Source organism: Pseudophryne corroboree, chromosome 12 (assembly GCF_028390025.1).
Source record: "Pseudophryne corroboree isolate aPseCor3 chromosome 12, aPseCor3.hap2, whole genome shotgun sequence".
NCBI lineage: Eukaryota > Metazoa > Chordata > Amphibia > Anura > Myobatrachidae > Pseudophryne > Pseudophryne corroboree.
The window spans coordinates 25,372,917-25,387,928 of NC_086455.1; the positions used below are offsets into that span (position 1 = coordinate 25,372,917).

The window sequence follows — 15,012 nt, forward strand, 5'->3', positions numbered from 1 at the left end:
AAAGTACTTTGCGCATGCGCAGAAGTGCCATTTTTTTACTTAATCGCAGCGCAGCGAACATTTTCAGCTAGCGATCAACTCGGACTGACCCCCAATGTGCTTACACACAGTTTGTAGGTCTTCATATTAGTGTTTAGTAAGGCTGATTTAAGCCTTGGGCTGATTTTACTGCGGTGAAGAACTCTAAAGGTGCAGACACACTTGCCAATTAAGTAAACATCGTCGCTCATTTTGTCCTTCCTGAGCGATGTCGTTTACCATATCAACTAGTGTGTACGCTTCCAAACGACGAGCATTGCGCGGCCCCATGGGTCGTTAATGACCCTCGCTCTCGGGCGTGCATGCAGCTCAATTTGGGCTGTCGCCCAAAAGCTGCACGCACGGCTGCGGGGTGACATCAGTGAGTGATATCGTTTGTATATCGCTCAGTGAGCACGCACTACCGACGACAAACCCCAGGGAAGGGAACACACTAGACGACATCGCTCATAGACCACATCGCCTAGTGTGTACCCACCATAAGGGTGAAGATTACAAGGGTGACGCCTGTGACTTAGCCACCTCTGCTGGGGGCCTCACATTCTCCTCCCCCCCCCCCCGACTCGGGGGTCACCATGGTGGTGGTGTTCGAGTCCCTTTATCCTCTAGCTACACATAACTTATACCTCCAGAAGATTTCTCAAGTGTTGCTCCCTTTCTCTGGACTCTGGAACTCCCCCCCACCCCCCCAAACTCTCCACCTCTCTACAAAACTTCAAACGGGCTCTCAAGACCCACTTCTTCACCAAACCCAGCCAACTCTCATCCTAACCCTCTGTTCCATGCTCTGTCTACCCCATCTGTGTCACACCTGTCTGCCCCTCCCCTTTAGAATGTAAGCTCTCATGCCTCACGTGCTTTTCCTTCTCTTAAACCATCCACAACGGCACCTAATCCCACGGTTTTCGGACCACCCTTATACTTAAGTCAGTGTTTATTTGCCCTGTACTTGTCCTATATTGTCTTCAACTGTAAGTCACTATTGTCCCGTTTTGATTTTTCATTTATGTACTCTGTAATTGGGCGCTGCGGATCCCTTGTGGTGCCATATAAATAAAGGATAATAATAATAATAATAATAATATCAAAGTGAGATAAAATTGTGAGAGCTAAAGTACCAGCCAATCAGTTTCTGTCTTACATTTTGCAGGCTGTGTGTGAAAAATTATTGGAGCAGATTGGTTGGTACTTTATCACTCAAAATGTTATCTCTCTCCATACTGTGATAAATACCCCCCTTAAGTATTTCAATTCAAAAGTGCAGCAAAAACTAGCTTAGGAAAGAATGAAAACTCCCACATTTTATATTTATTCTGCAGAGCTTTACAAGATGCAGTGGATGCATCAAGCAGTGAAAAGAAAATTTCCTATAGCAACCAATCATAAATGCTACATCAAAGCTCATTGGTTGCTATGGGCAACTTCTCCACATCAACCATCTAGTAAATTAATATTCTGATATATTTACATACCACCGAATGGTTGCATCCACTATGTGTAGGGGACACAGAAATTTCAGCAACCTTACCCCCCCCCCCCCCCCCCCCAAAAAAAAAAGATCTTGCTAAAAGCTGTTTTCGCCACACCAGTATATTGGTTATCATTGCAGATGCATAGTGCATGTGTGTGGGGTTTGCATGTGCTTGTGTAGGTGTCCTCAGGCTGCCCCGGTTTCCTTTAGCACTCCATTTATATACTGATTGGTCAATTGTGTTCTGACAAAATGAACCCAAGTATATGTGTATATAAGACCATTAATATAGATTGTAAGCTTGCGAGCAGGGCCTTCCTACCTCTATGTCTGTCTGTGATTACCCAGTTTGCTGCGCTATATAAGAAACTGTTAATAAATAATAATAAATAAAGCACGATTGCTGATCTTTACTGCAATGTAAGCATTTCCCAGTATTTACTAAAAGTATCCTTTGAATCTTTCTAGATGTTCCGTGATGTGATGGTATGACTGCCGCTAGCCTGTCATTTATAGACATATGCATGTTGATGGAAAAACAACTCTGTAAATATTAATTTACTGTCTGCCTGGCCATCCCTGACACTTGTCATATAAACACTCATCTGTATAATGAGTCTGTATCTGGCAGACTTGACAACTCAGAGCAACAACAACAAAAAGATACACACAAACGAGCCTGAATAAGCGTGACAAGCCAGCTTTGGCTAACAGATGGCTTCAGGTCAGGCATTTAGTGGTCCTTTCAGCTTAATACAGGGACTTTACAATGCTTTACTATTGTTTTAAGTGTCTTGGATTGTGGTTGTATATTTTGAGAAGGTGTAGACAGGTCTCAGGTCATAAAATGGACCTACAGGATATTCAAACAGTAAACATCTCCAGGTGGAATTTTCATCATTGCAGGCTGTACTTCTGTAAGTTATGGTATGGCTAGCAGGGTAAGTACAGCAGAGGTGGAGGCGCTAACATTCGCTCTTACTGGAATACTTCCAGCACATACTGTAACAGCAGGAGTTTAGCCACATAATGACCTGGCTACAGTCTTGGTGCAGGAGGCAAGGTTTAGAGTTTCACCTTTCATTGGGGGTACAGTCTGTAAGATAAGGGAGAGATTCCATTCTGCTATGGGTGATTTTACAGATGAGGGAGAAGAACTGCCACGGAGCATGAGGGGCCTAGGGCAGGTTAATAACATAGTGGGGTACCAAGTTCAGACATGGAATGAGGGTTTGTAATAGTCACTGTGGGAGGAGATGGATTATAACAGTGGACAGAGAGTCCTCTCTTACAGTTTAGGTGCATACACACTAGGCGACGTGCTGTATGAGTGCAGTCGCCTAGTGTTTCCCCTCCTGGGCCGGGGCGGTCGACGGCCGGACATACACACTGATCATATCGCTCAGTGACGACATGCATCGGCTGGGCCGTGCAGGCAGCTCTTGGACGACAGTCCAAATTGAGCTGCCTGTACGGCCGACAGCGAGGGTCGTTAACGACCCGCGGGGCCGCGCATCGCTGGTCGGCGGCGGCATACACACTTGCCGAGAAAGTGAGCAACGTCACTCAGGAAGGGTGACAATGAGCGACGTGGCTCATTTTCTCGGCATATGTGTGGGTTGTGCGTCTAGAAGTGATATGATGAAGACCTTTCTGATGTAAAGTGATGGCGCTGAAATGTTATGGATGGAACGCTTACAGTACATTATGAGCCCTCTTTTATAAATGAGGACGGGACACCTCTCCGATCGCCGTTCCACAACTGGGCAAACTCATAAGTCAGGAGGGTTTTAATTACCACCAAAATTAAGTGGTGTATTGGGGCATCTAACACTGCAATGGAGCAAACGTTTCTAAGCTCTGGACGAGATTGTCCATATTGGCCTGCAGGAGCCGGCACCAAAGATGAACAAGCGCAGGGCCGCGCATCGTTCATCGGTGGTGCCTACACACGGAACGATATGAACGAGAACGTTCATATCGTTCAGTAACATCTTTAACTATGTAGGGCCCAAAAGACTGGGATGGACTGAGCAAGAAAACACACATCATAAATGAAAGGATTTCTACAGGAATTATAAACAAATACATTTACTCATTTATTCTTGGGGGAACAAGTATAAAAGGCGAATGTAACTTACAGCAAAGGTATGTAAAGGAAACAGATGCAAAGTTGATGGTAATTAAAAAATATATAAATTAGGAGTAACAAAACCATTGTCTGTGAGTTACAAGGAATGCAAGACAAGTACAAAATAATAGTCAGGATGGGTAAAACAGAACTGACAGTCATGTTTCTGGAGATGACAAGACCCGTCCCTCCATGAGTTATGGTTAGTATATATTATGAATGAGGCTCTTTATACATTCATTTAACAAAAGAAACCCTGAAAGCTTTTTAATAATGGAAAGGAACAGACATTGCTCCAGAAAATTGTGTCGTAAGTCAGAGAAACGTGTGTTTTGTTCTATGCGCAGAGTTGTAAACCACTAACAGCAGCTAAAATGTGATGAACAATATACAATTTAGAATTACTTTGGGTATACTGGGAGGGAGAAAGAAAGAAAGAAAGAAAGAAAGAAAGAAAGAAAGAAAGAAAGAAAGAAAGAAAGAAAGAAAGAAAGAAAGAAAGAAAGAAAGAAAGACAGACAGACAGACAGAAAGAGGTGAAATGATTATCCCGTCACATGTATGTAGTGTAAGTGAGGTCACCGTTCAACCCAGACAAGTAGGCAGCGTGCAGAACGTTCTGATTGGGTATTTCAGCCTACCAATAAGCTTCCATATCTATAAGCAGCAGTGCTGATGCCGGACTCTGTGCCTCCCCCGAACACGTAACATTATAACGTCACGCCGAAGCTGCCGGCACCAGGAAGTAGAGCACTCGCTCTGGGTGGCTCTACAGTCTGCAGGTGCTATAAGGCAGGGACGGTGTACCCCCAGGGCCTATGTCCCAGCACAATCTGAGGGTCCTGTGCAGCACTAAGGCTGAGAAGCTACACTGATCCTTGCGTGGGCCTCACCTACCCTAACAAGCAGTGGTGCAATCACTGGGGAAACGTAGGCAGCTGCTTATGGAGAAGAGACAGATCTGTAAATATATAGCTATGGATCTACTGTATCTTATCTAACTTGCCCCATTTACCGTTAGACCAACAGTGACTGAGGGCCTGTGTGTGTCAGTAATAAATATGATGTGTGTAGCATATGGCCACGCCATAAAGCAGACTAGATATACCTTGGATGACCTGCACCGTTGTTACAGATTTCATATAACACAATGTATATTATTGTTTTACCCCATGCTTTGTGGGGTTACTATCAGGAACTGATGCATCTAGACATGATTACAGGATAATAATAATAATTAAAAAAAAGAAATTCAAGTACTAAAACCCAACAAATATATGGGTGTAAGGCCAATACCAACTGGCCCCAAAAATATAGAATTTTGTAAAGTTTATTGTATTACAAAACTCTAACTACTTTGTGTAATCGAGCTGGTCACAGAACAGCATATTAGATCCAAGTCCATATATTACAAGATCACTTGAAATCGAGCTTCATTGTTATCCATGCGACATTAATCAATATCCATCGTCATCTTCCAGCTCGCAGCCATAATCTGAAATAAAGCAAAATAATATACTTAATATACGGCAGTTTTATGGTGCTGGGAAGACGGTGTTCATGGTATGGTCTTGTTAATCATAGAATTTATGCTCAGATAATTCACGGTCTGCAATAAACACAACACGGACACAACATAATGGGCAGCTGATATACTGACGCACTCTAAGTGGCAGCTCGGTATAATGTAGCTTTCTACTGGGCAGTAAAGTGGTGGAAAAGCTCAAATGTTCTGGAACATGGCATTTGTGCTGTACTGCTGGCGAGCTGCAAACTGTGTATACACTTGTCCTTCTTAAGCTTTGCTAGCATTGTGCAAAAGACCCCTCCTCTCGCGCTGCAGTATTTGGTGGAGTGTGCGTCAGGTAGAAGCTGTGCGTAATGTGCGAGTAAGCCGCATTGTACGCTTGCAGAGCCATAGCGTGAGAACTGGCGCCAATCTAGTGACTGTGTGCTGCACTGAGAGCGGCTGAGTAAGGACACATCTGTGCACCAGTATCCTGTCTCACTGCAGAATAAACCCTCTAGAACACTGCAGAGGTATGTGTATATTTTATGCACAGTAGATCATCAGGAACCCAGAGCCGTCACATGCTTTGTGCTGAGAACACCTCTCTGGAAAGGATTACCTCCATATCCCATTACAAACAGCTAAATTGTCTCCCAGATCTAAAGGACAGTGGCCCTCATTCCGAGTTGATCGCTAGCTTCCGTTGTTCGCTGCGTAACGATCATTTAAAAAAAACAGCAAAACTGCGTATGCACCGCAATGCGCACTCGCGGCGTACGGGTACAATGAGCATCGTGGCTTTACACAGGTTCTTGCAATGCTTTCAGTCGCACTGGCGGACGCAGGGGGATTGACAGGAAGTGGGAGTTTCTGGGTGGCAACTGACCATTTTCTGGGAGTGTTTGGAAAAACGCAGGCGTGGCCGGGCGGGTATCCGACGTCATTACCGTGTCATACGTCGCAGCAATCATCGCACTGGATAAGTAACTACAGGGCTGGTCTTGCTCTGCACAAAATGTGTTTGCTGCCGCGCGGCTGCACAGGCGTTCGCACTCCTGCAAAGCGAAAATACACTTCCCCCGTGGGCGGCGACTATGCATTTACACGGCTGCTAAAAGTAGCTAGCGAGCGATCAACTCGGAATGAGGGCCCGTGTACGAATAGTGTCCGTTGCAAGCGAAAAAGCTGAAAATACAGTAACTTCACTAGTTATACCCTTGTGTTTGCAACCAACCAATAGAATGCATTTCTGCAGAGTAAGACTGTCAGGTCGCCAGTCACTCTGGGTCTACTCTTCCAAGAAGCTTCTCCCACCACAGCAACCTGACACTTAAATCTAGAACAGAACGTACATTGATCCAGCTCAATAATACATAGACTTTGAAAAGGCCGCTTTATTTGCCTGGCAATGGTCTTAACTCATCTCATAGACCAGAGGTTCCCAAACTTTTTTAAATCATGGCGCCCTAATGTATCAGTTTTTTTTTTCTCGTCACCCCTAGGCCAAATGTTTCTTATTGAGAAATTTAGAAAGAAATATTAAATTAAAGAAATTGTGTATATACGTCATCCTTAGGCTCCGTTATATGGTGAGGGACAATATTTGCTTCATATTTTCTGACTGAAAGCCACCAGCACTGGTTTTGCCGGATTCAGTATGCTATCCCAGCTGTCGGGATCTAGGCGGTCAGGAGACAGACGCCGGTATCCTGACAGCCAGAATACCGGCGGCGAGAGCAGCGTGTGCGCTCGCCACGCATCGGGCCTGATGGCACAGGGTTATATTCCCCCTCGGGTGGTGGCGTGGACCACCACCCGAGTGGGAATTCTGACCGTATTTCACCGGGTGTAGGGATTCCGGCGTCGGTATCCTGATTGCCTCCTGTTTTGTCTAATACATTGACCATAAATAATTGGAATTGGTCCTGGATCACCAACCCAAGACCCCCTGCAAGTGTCCCGAAGCACCCCAGGGAGCCACGGCACACAGTCTGAGAACCACTGTCAGACATTATACTAAGGAAAAAACTATTTTTATAAACAGAACAGATCTGACAAAGTTGCACAAGCTACAGATTTCCTTACAATGCACGTGCAACAGAAAACTGCATCCATCCAATTGTGGTTGTTTTAAACCTCTGTTAAATAAAATAGATAAGGAATTCTGGGTTTATAAGTGATTGTTGTATTAGGCCAGTAGGAGCATGTGTGTATGAGTTACAGTTTATTTACACTTCCGAAGCAAGCTGCAAGTAACTCCCAACTAAAGTAATGTATCTTCTATGCAGATATTGTTACATTTTCCCTTTTAAACATTGTACATAGCAGAACAACAATAACAGATTACATCAGTTTTGGGGGAGGGGGGCAAATTATCAAATCTTGGAGAGCGATAAAAATAAGAATTTACTCACCGGTAATTCTATTTCTCGTAGTCCGTAGTGGATGCTGGGAACTCCGTAAGGACCATGGGGAACAGCGGGCTCCGAAGGAGGCTGGGCACTCTAGAAAGATCTATGACTACCTGGTGTGCACTGGCTCCTCCCACTATGACCCTCCTCCAAGCCTCAGTTAGGACACTGTGCCCGGACGAGCAGACATAATAAGGAAGGATTTAGAATCCCGGGTAAGACTCTTACCAGCCACACCGTACAACTCGTGATACTATATCCAGTTTGACAGTATGAAAAACAACTGAGCCTCTCAACAGATGGCTCAACAATAACCCTTTAGTTAACAATAACTATTTACAAGTATTGCAGACAATCCGCACTTGGGATGGGCGCCCAGCATCCACTACGGACTACGAGAAATAGAATTACCGGTGAGTAAATTCTTATTTTCTCTAACGTCCTAGTGGATGCTGGGAACTCCGTAAGGACCATGGGGATTATACCAAAGCTCCCAAACGGGCGGGAGAGTGCGGATGACTCTGTAGCACCGAATGAGAGAACTCCAGGTCCTCCTCAGCCAGGGTATCAAATTTGTAGAATTTTGCAAACGTGTTTGCCCCTGACCAAGTAGCTGCTCGGCAAAGTTGTAAAGCCGAGACCCCTCGGGCAGCCGCCCAAGATGAGCCCACCTTCCTTGTGGAATGGGCATTTACAGATTTTGGCTGTGGTATGCCTGCCACAGAATGTGCAAGCTGAATTGTACTACAAATCCAGCGAGCAATAGACTGCTTAGAAGCAGGAGCACCCAGCTTGTTGGGTGCATACAGGATAAACAGCGAGTCAGAGTTTCTGACTCCAGCCGTCCTGGAAACATATATTTTCAGGGCCCTGACAACGTCTAGCAACTTGGGGTCCTCCAATTCACTAGTAGCCGCCGGCACCACAATAGGCTGGTTCAGGTGAAACGCTGACACCACCTTAGGAAGAAATTGGGGACGAGTCCTCAATTCTGCCCTATCCATATGGAAAATCAGATAAGGGCTTTTACATGATAAAGCCGCCAATTCTGACACTCGCCTGGCTGAAGCCAAGGCCAATAACATGACCACTTTCCACGTGAGATATTTTAGATCCACGGTTTTTAGTGGCTCAAACCAATGTGATTTTAAGAAAACTCACCACCACGTTGAGATCCCAAGGTGCCACAGGGGGCACAAACGGGGGCTGAATATGCAGCACTCCTTTCACAATGCCTGAACTTCAGGTACTGAAGCTAATTCTTTTTGAAAGGAAATCGACAGAGCCGAGATCTGTACTTTAATGGAGCCTAGACTTAGGCCCATATTCACTCCTGCTTGCAGGAAATGTAGAAATCGACCTAGTGGAAATTCCTCTGTTGGGGCCTTTTTGGCCTCGCACCATGCAACATATTTCCGCCACATGCGGTGATAATGCTTTGCCGTAACATCTTTCCTGGCTTTAATAAGCGCAGGAATGACTTCTTCCGGAATACCCTTTTCCTTCAGGATCCGGCGCTCAATCGCCATGCCGTCAAACGCATCCGCGGTAAGTCTTGGAACAGACAGGGCCCCTGCTGAAGCAGGTCCTGTCTGAGCGGCAGAGGCCATGGGTCCTCTGATATCATTTCCTGAAGTTCCGGGTACCAAGCCCTTCTTGGCCAATCCGGAACCACGAGTATCGTTCTTACTCCTCGCCATCTTATTATTCTCAGTACCTTTGGTATGAGAGGCAGAGTAGGGAACACATAAACCGACTGGTACACCTACGGTGTCACTAGAGCGTCCACAGCTATCGCCTGAGGGTCCCTTGACCTGGCGCAATATCTCTTTAGCTTTTTGTTGAGGCGGGACGCCATCATGTCCACCTGTGGCCTTTCCCAACGGTTTACCAACAGCAGGAAGACTTCTGGATGAAGTCCCCACTCTCCCGGGTGTAGGTCGTGTCTGCTGAGGAAGTCTGCTTCCCAGTTGTCCACTCCCGGAATGAACACTGCTGACAGTGCTAGTACGTGATTTTCCGCCCATCGGAGAAACCTTGTGGCTTCTGCCATTGCCATCCTGCTTCTTGTGCCGCCCTGTCGGGTCACATGGGCGACTGCCGTGATGTTGTCTGACTGTATCAGTACCGGCTGTTTTTGAAGCAGGGGTCTTGCCTGACTTAGGGCATTGTAAATGGCCCTCAGTTCCAGAATTTATATGTAGGGAAGTCTCCTGACTTGACCATAGGCCCTGGAAGTTTCTTCCCTGTGTGACTGCTCCCCAGCCTTGAAGGCTGGCATCCGTGGTCACCAGGACCCAGTCCTGTATGCCGAAACTGCGGCCCTCTAGAAGATGAGCACCCTGCATCCACCACAGTAGAGACACCCTGGTCCTCGGAGACAGGGTTATCATTTGATGCATTTGAAGATGCGATCCCGACCACTTATCTAAGAGGTCTCACGGGAAGGTCCTCGCATGGAACCTGCCGAATGGAATTGCTTCGTATGAAGCCACCATTTTTCCCAGGACTCGTGTGCAACGATGCACAGATACCCTTTTTGGTTTTAGGAGGTCTCTGACTAGAGATGACAGCTCCTTGGCTTTCTCCTGCGGGAGAAACACTTTTTTCTGTTCTGTGTCCAAAATCATCCCCAGGAACAGTAAGCGAGTGGAAGGAACCAGCTGTGACTTTGGAATGTTCAGAATCCAGCCATGCTGTTGTAGCACCTCCTGAGATAGTGCTACTCCGACCAGTAACTGCTCCCTGGACCTTGCCTTTATAAGGAGATCATCCAAGTATGGGATAAATAAAAACTCCCTTTTTTTTGAAGGAGTATCATCATTTCTGCCATTACCTTGGTAAACACCCTCGGTGCCGTGGACAGTCCAAACGGTAGTGTCTGGAATTGGTAATGGCAATCCTGTACCACAATCTGAGGTACTCCTGGTGAGGAAGGTAAATAGGGACATGCAGGTAAGCATCCTTGATGTCCAGGGATACCATGTAATCCCCCTCGTCCAGGCTTGCAATAACCGCCCTGAGCGATTCCATCTTGAACTTTGTTATGTAAGTGTTCAAGGATTTCCATTTTAAAATGGGTCTCACCGAACCGGCTGGTTTCGGTACCACAAACAGTGTGGAATAGTAACCCCGTCCTTGTTGAAGTAGGGGCACCTTGACTATCACCTGCTGGGAATACAGCTTGTGAATTGCCTCTAGCACAGCCTCCCTGCCTGAGGGAGTTGTCGGCAAGGCAGATTTGAGTAAACGGCGGGGGGGAGACGCCTCGACTTCCAGCTTGTACCCCTGAGATACTACTTGAAGGATCCAGGGATCCACCTGTGAGCGAGCCCACTGATCGCTGAAATTTTTGAGGCGGCCCCCCACCGTACCTGGCTACGCCTGTGGAGTCCCCGCGTCATGCGGTGGACTCAGAGGAAGCAGGGGAAGAATTTTGATTCTGGGGACTGGCTGCTGGTGCAGCTTTTTCCCTCTTCCCTCGTTTGACCCGCCTGCTTTTTTGAAGCCGAAAGGACTGTACCTGATAATACAGTGCGTTTCTTAGGCTGTGAGGAAACCTGAGGTAAAATATTTTCATCCCAGCTGTTGCTGTGGATACGAGGTCCCAGAGACCATCCCCAACCAATTCCTCACCCTTATAAGGCTCTATGTGCCTTTTAAAGTCAGCATCACCTGTCCAGTGTCGGGTCTCCAATACCCTCCTGACAGAATGGACATTGCAATAATTCAGGATGCCAGCCGGCAAAATATTCCTCTGTGCATCCCTCATATATAAGACGACGTCTTATGTTCGCAAAATAGTATCCCTGTTTGAAAGGGGTACAGACCACGCTGCAGCAGTCTGCAGGTCTCAGCCTAGTACCTGAGTGTGTAATTACAGACTTCAGGATAGCCTCCTGCTATTTATCAGCAGGTACCTTCAAAGTGGTCGTATCCTAAGACGGCAGTGCCACCTTGACAAACGTGTGAGCGCCTTATCCACCCTAGGGGATATCTCCCAGCGTAACTTATCCTCTGGCGGGAAAGGGTACGCCATCAGTAACTTGTTAGAAATTACCAGTTTCTTATCGGGGAAACCCACGCTTTTTCACACTTCATTCACTCATTTGATGGGGGAACAAAACACTGCCTGCTTTTTCTCCCCACACATAAAACCCTTTGTTTTTAGTGGTACTTGGGTTAATGTCAGAAATGTGTAACACATTTTATATTGCCGGGATCATGTAACGGATGTTCCTAGTGGATTGTGTATATGTCTCAACCTCGTCGACACTGGAGTCAGACTCCGTGTCGACATCTGTGTCTGCCATCTGAGGGAGCGTTGATGGCCTTTGAGACGTCTGGGCAGGCGCGGGCTGAGAAGCCGGCTGTCCCATAGCTGTTACGTCATCCAGCCTTTATGTAAGGAGTTGACACTGTCGGTTAATACCTTCCACCTATCCATCCACTCTGGTGTCGGCCCACAGGGGCGACATCTCATTTATCGGCATCTGCTCCGCCTCCACATAAGTCTCCTCATCAAACATGTCGACACAGCCGTACCGACACACCGCACACACACAAGGAATGCTCCAATGAGGACAGGACCCACAAAAGCCCTTTGGGGGGACAGAGTGAGAGTATGCCAGCACACACCAGAGCGCTATATAATGCCGGGACTAACTGAGTTATGTCCCCTATAGCTGCTTTTATATAATTTATACTGCGCCTAAATTTAGTGCCCCCCCCTCTCTGTTTTAACCCTGTTCTGTAGTGTAGACTGCAGGGGAGAGCCAGGGAGCTTCCCTCCAACGTAGCTGTGAGGGAAAAATGGCGCCAGTGTGCTGAGGAGATAGGCTCCGCCCCTTTTTCGCGGACTTTTCTCCCGCATTTTTATGGAATCTGGCAGGGGTTAATATACATCCATATAGCCCTGGGGGTTATATGTGATGTATTTTTGCCAGCCAAGGTGTTTATATTGCTGCTCAGGGCGCCCCCCCCCCCCCCCCAGCGCCCTGCACCCATCAGTGACCGGAGTGTATGGTGTGCATGAGGAGCAATGGCGCACAGCTGCAGTGCTGTGCGCTACCTTGGTGAAGACTGATGTCTTCTGCCGCCGTTTTTCCGGACCATCTTCTTGCTTCTGGCTCTGTAAGGGGGACGGCGGCGCGGCTCCGGGACCGAACACCAAGGACTGGGCCTGCGGTCGATCCCTCTGGAGCTAATGGTGTCCAGTAGCCTAAGAAGCCCAATCCGGCTGCAAGCAGGCGAGTTCGCTTCTTCTCCCCTTAGTCCCTCGCTGCAGTGAGCCTGTTGCCAGCAGGTCTCACTGAAAATAAAAGACCTAAATCTATACTTTCTTTCTAAGGGCTCAGGAGAGCCCCTAGTGTGCATCCAACCTCGGCCGGGCACAAGATCTAACTGAGGCTTGGAGGAGGGTTATAGTGGGAGGAGCCAGTGCACACCAGGTAGTCATAGATCTTTCTAGAGTGCCCAGCCTCCTTCGGAGCCCGCTGTTCCCCATGGTCCTTACGGAGTTCCCAGCATCCACTAAGACGTTAGAGAAATGCAGAGCATCCTTCTTTTGTGTCTTTTTCCCAAAAACGCATCCTAAGTTGCAGTGTGATGTGACTAGGACGCACCAGGAGACTGTGCCGATAAATTTGATATGCAACACTTGTATATCTGTCTGCACCAGAGTCTGTATAAGTAGCACACAGGAACCTGGCATGGAAAAAAGCTGCGGAATGGTAGCGCTTCGTATACAGATCAGAGACTCAGTCGCACACAGATATACAAGTGTTGCATTTCAGATTAATCAGCACAGTCTTAGTGACATTTCACTGCGACTAAGATGCATTTTTGAGTAAAAAGATGCCTCGCGGAACCTGGCATGCCGATACGGGTTTGTTTGGTGCGCGTGCTGCAATAATGTGTGAGGACACATCTGTACCAACCAATCAGCTGCTGAATGTCATTTTTCAAACACAGCCTATACAATGACGGTTATATTGGTTAGTATGTTACCTCTCTAAAAGCTTTAATAAACTTTCCGTAGATGATTTACAAAAAAAAAAAAAAGAGAGAGCGGCAATTTTCTTTTATCGAGTACTTACCGTTACCCCCCATTAACTGAAGCGCACTGACACAGTGTTCTTCCTCTTCCTCCTCCTCTTCCTCTGCATCTTCCTCGTGGTTGTATGCGACTGGTCCGCTTTCCACCACTACACTAGATTGGGTCTCCGGAAGGTTAGAGGATTCCTAGGAGAATAACAGGATATAACTGACACAAAGGCGACACTGCCCGTCTCACATACCTGATCTCTCAGCTCTGCTCTAATGAAGATTTATTGCTAAGTGAAAGAAAAGTATAAGGGATGACGTGCCAGACAGCGTCTGATACATGATCTCATGCACTGAGCGGAGCATATAAGCTTTCAATACCACACTTCTGCACTTGGGATTCTCACTTCATCTCGGCTAGAATCTGATACAGGAGAAACCTGGTTCTATTGGGTGGTAGGGCAGCTGGAACTAATAGAGAGCCACTGATTGCCTAACTCAGGATTGACTGTATTTGCTCACTAACATAACCATTCATACATATTATATATTCCAACATTGACATCACTCTTAAGGGCCTGTTCATTATGCTAATTAATCGGGGCACAGGTGGGCCGCTATAATAATGTCTTAAATTCTCCTTGGGTGCCAGAGCAATTTATTGCCCCAGCGCGGAGACAGCGGATTTGAAAATGATTTGTCCCCGCGAATCTTTTCACCTGCTACTTTAGTAGTGCTAGAACTTAGCATTGCCAAGTCTACCGCTCATACGTGACCTCCGGCGGAAGGAGCCGCGCAATGGCGGGCGACTGGGAGTGAAGATAGCGAATGTTCCTGCAAAATTTTGTATTTACGGAACTTGATGAATTTAAGTTCCTGACAGCAGACCACATCGGACTGTAAGGTAAGCGGGTGATATCTGTGATAACACCTGACAATTTATACAAAAGTATGAGACAATGTTCAATTTCAGCTACTTTTGTATAAATTATACACTTCACTGCAAACCATCTACACATTACCTGACCAGAACAGTTTTACCGTCACTTTACAAATGCTGTTCATAGTTTATACGCGCGCGCACACACACACACTACTATTTAAATAACTTTGCACCAGGCAACAATCGGAAAAGATAATAACATAAAAATATTACAGCTGCTTAATACCAGAAATGCCCCCCACAATTTTTTTTAGTTAATTTTTATGGCACTGTAGTCTCAAGCTGGCTCTACTCTATCAATTACTATGTATGATAAATGACAGAGCAATACGGCAGGGTAAGGGCAGAATGTAAGTCATAACATTTATAGAAACAGGAAAGTGCATTTATAACTAGGATATATTTTCTTTTAACAGGGAAGCATTTGCTGTAAAATACTTCAAGCAATCTTACCATTTTGTT

The 15,012-nt window shown here is 46.4% G+C and overlaps 1 protein-coding gene across 2 annotated transcripts in view; it reads right to left on the reverse strand.

Moving 5' to 3' along the window:
- Positions 1-3,585: 3,585 nt before the first annotated feature.
- The window catches only part of BRF1 (BRF1 RNA polymerase III transcription initiation factor subunit), a 463,462-nt gene continuing 452,035 nt past the window's right edge, over positions 3,586-15,012 (reverse strand). For both annotated transcript variants that reach the window (XM_063947216.1, XM_063947215.1), the window contains exons 17-18: positions 13,661-13,805; positions 3,586-5,136 (exon numbers count right to left, since the gene is read on the reverse strand). In XM_063947216.1, coding sequence (XP_063803286.1) covers positions 5,099-5,136; positions 13,661-13,805 — 183 coding nt within the window. In that variant the 3' untranslated portion in view covers positions 3,586-5,098. The remainder of the gene's footprint in view (positions 5,137-13,660; positions 13,806-15,012) is intronic.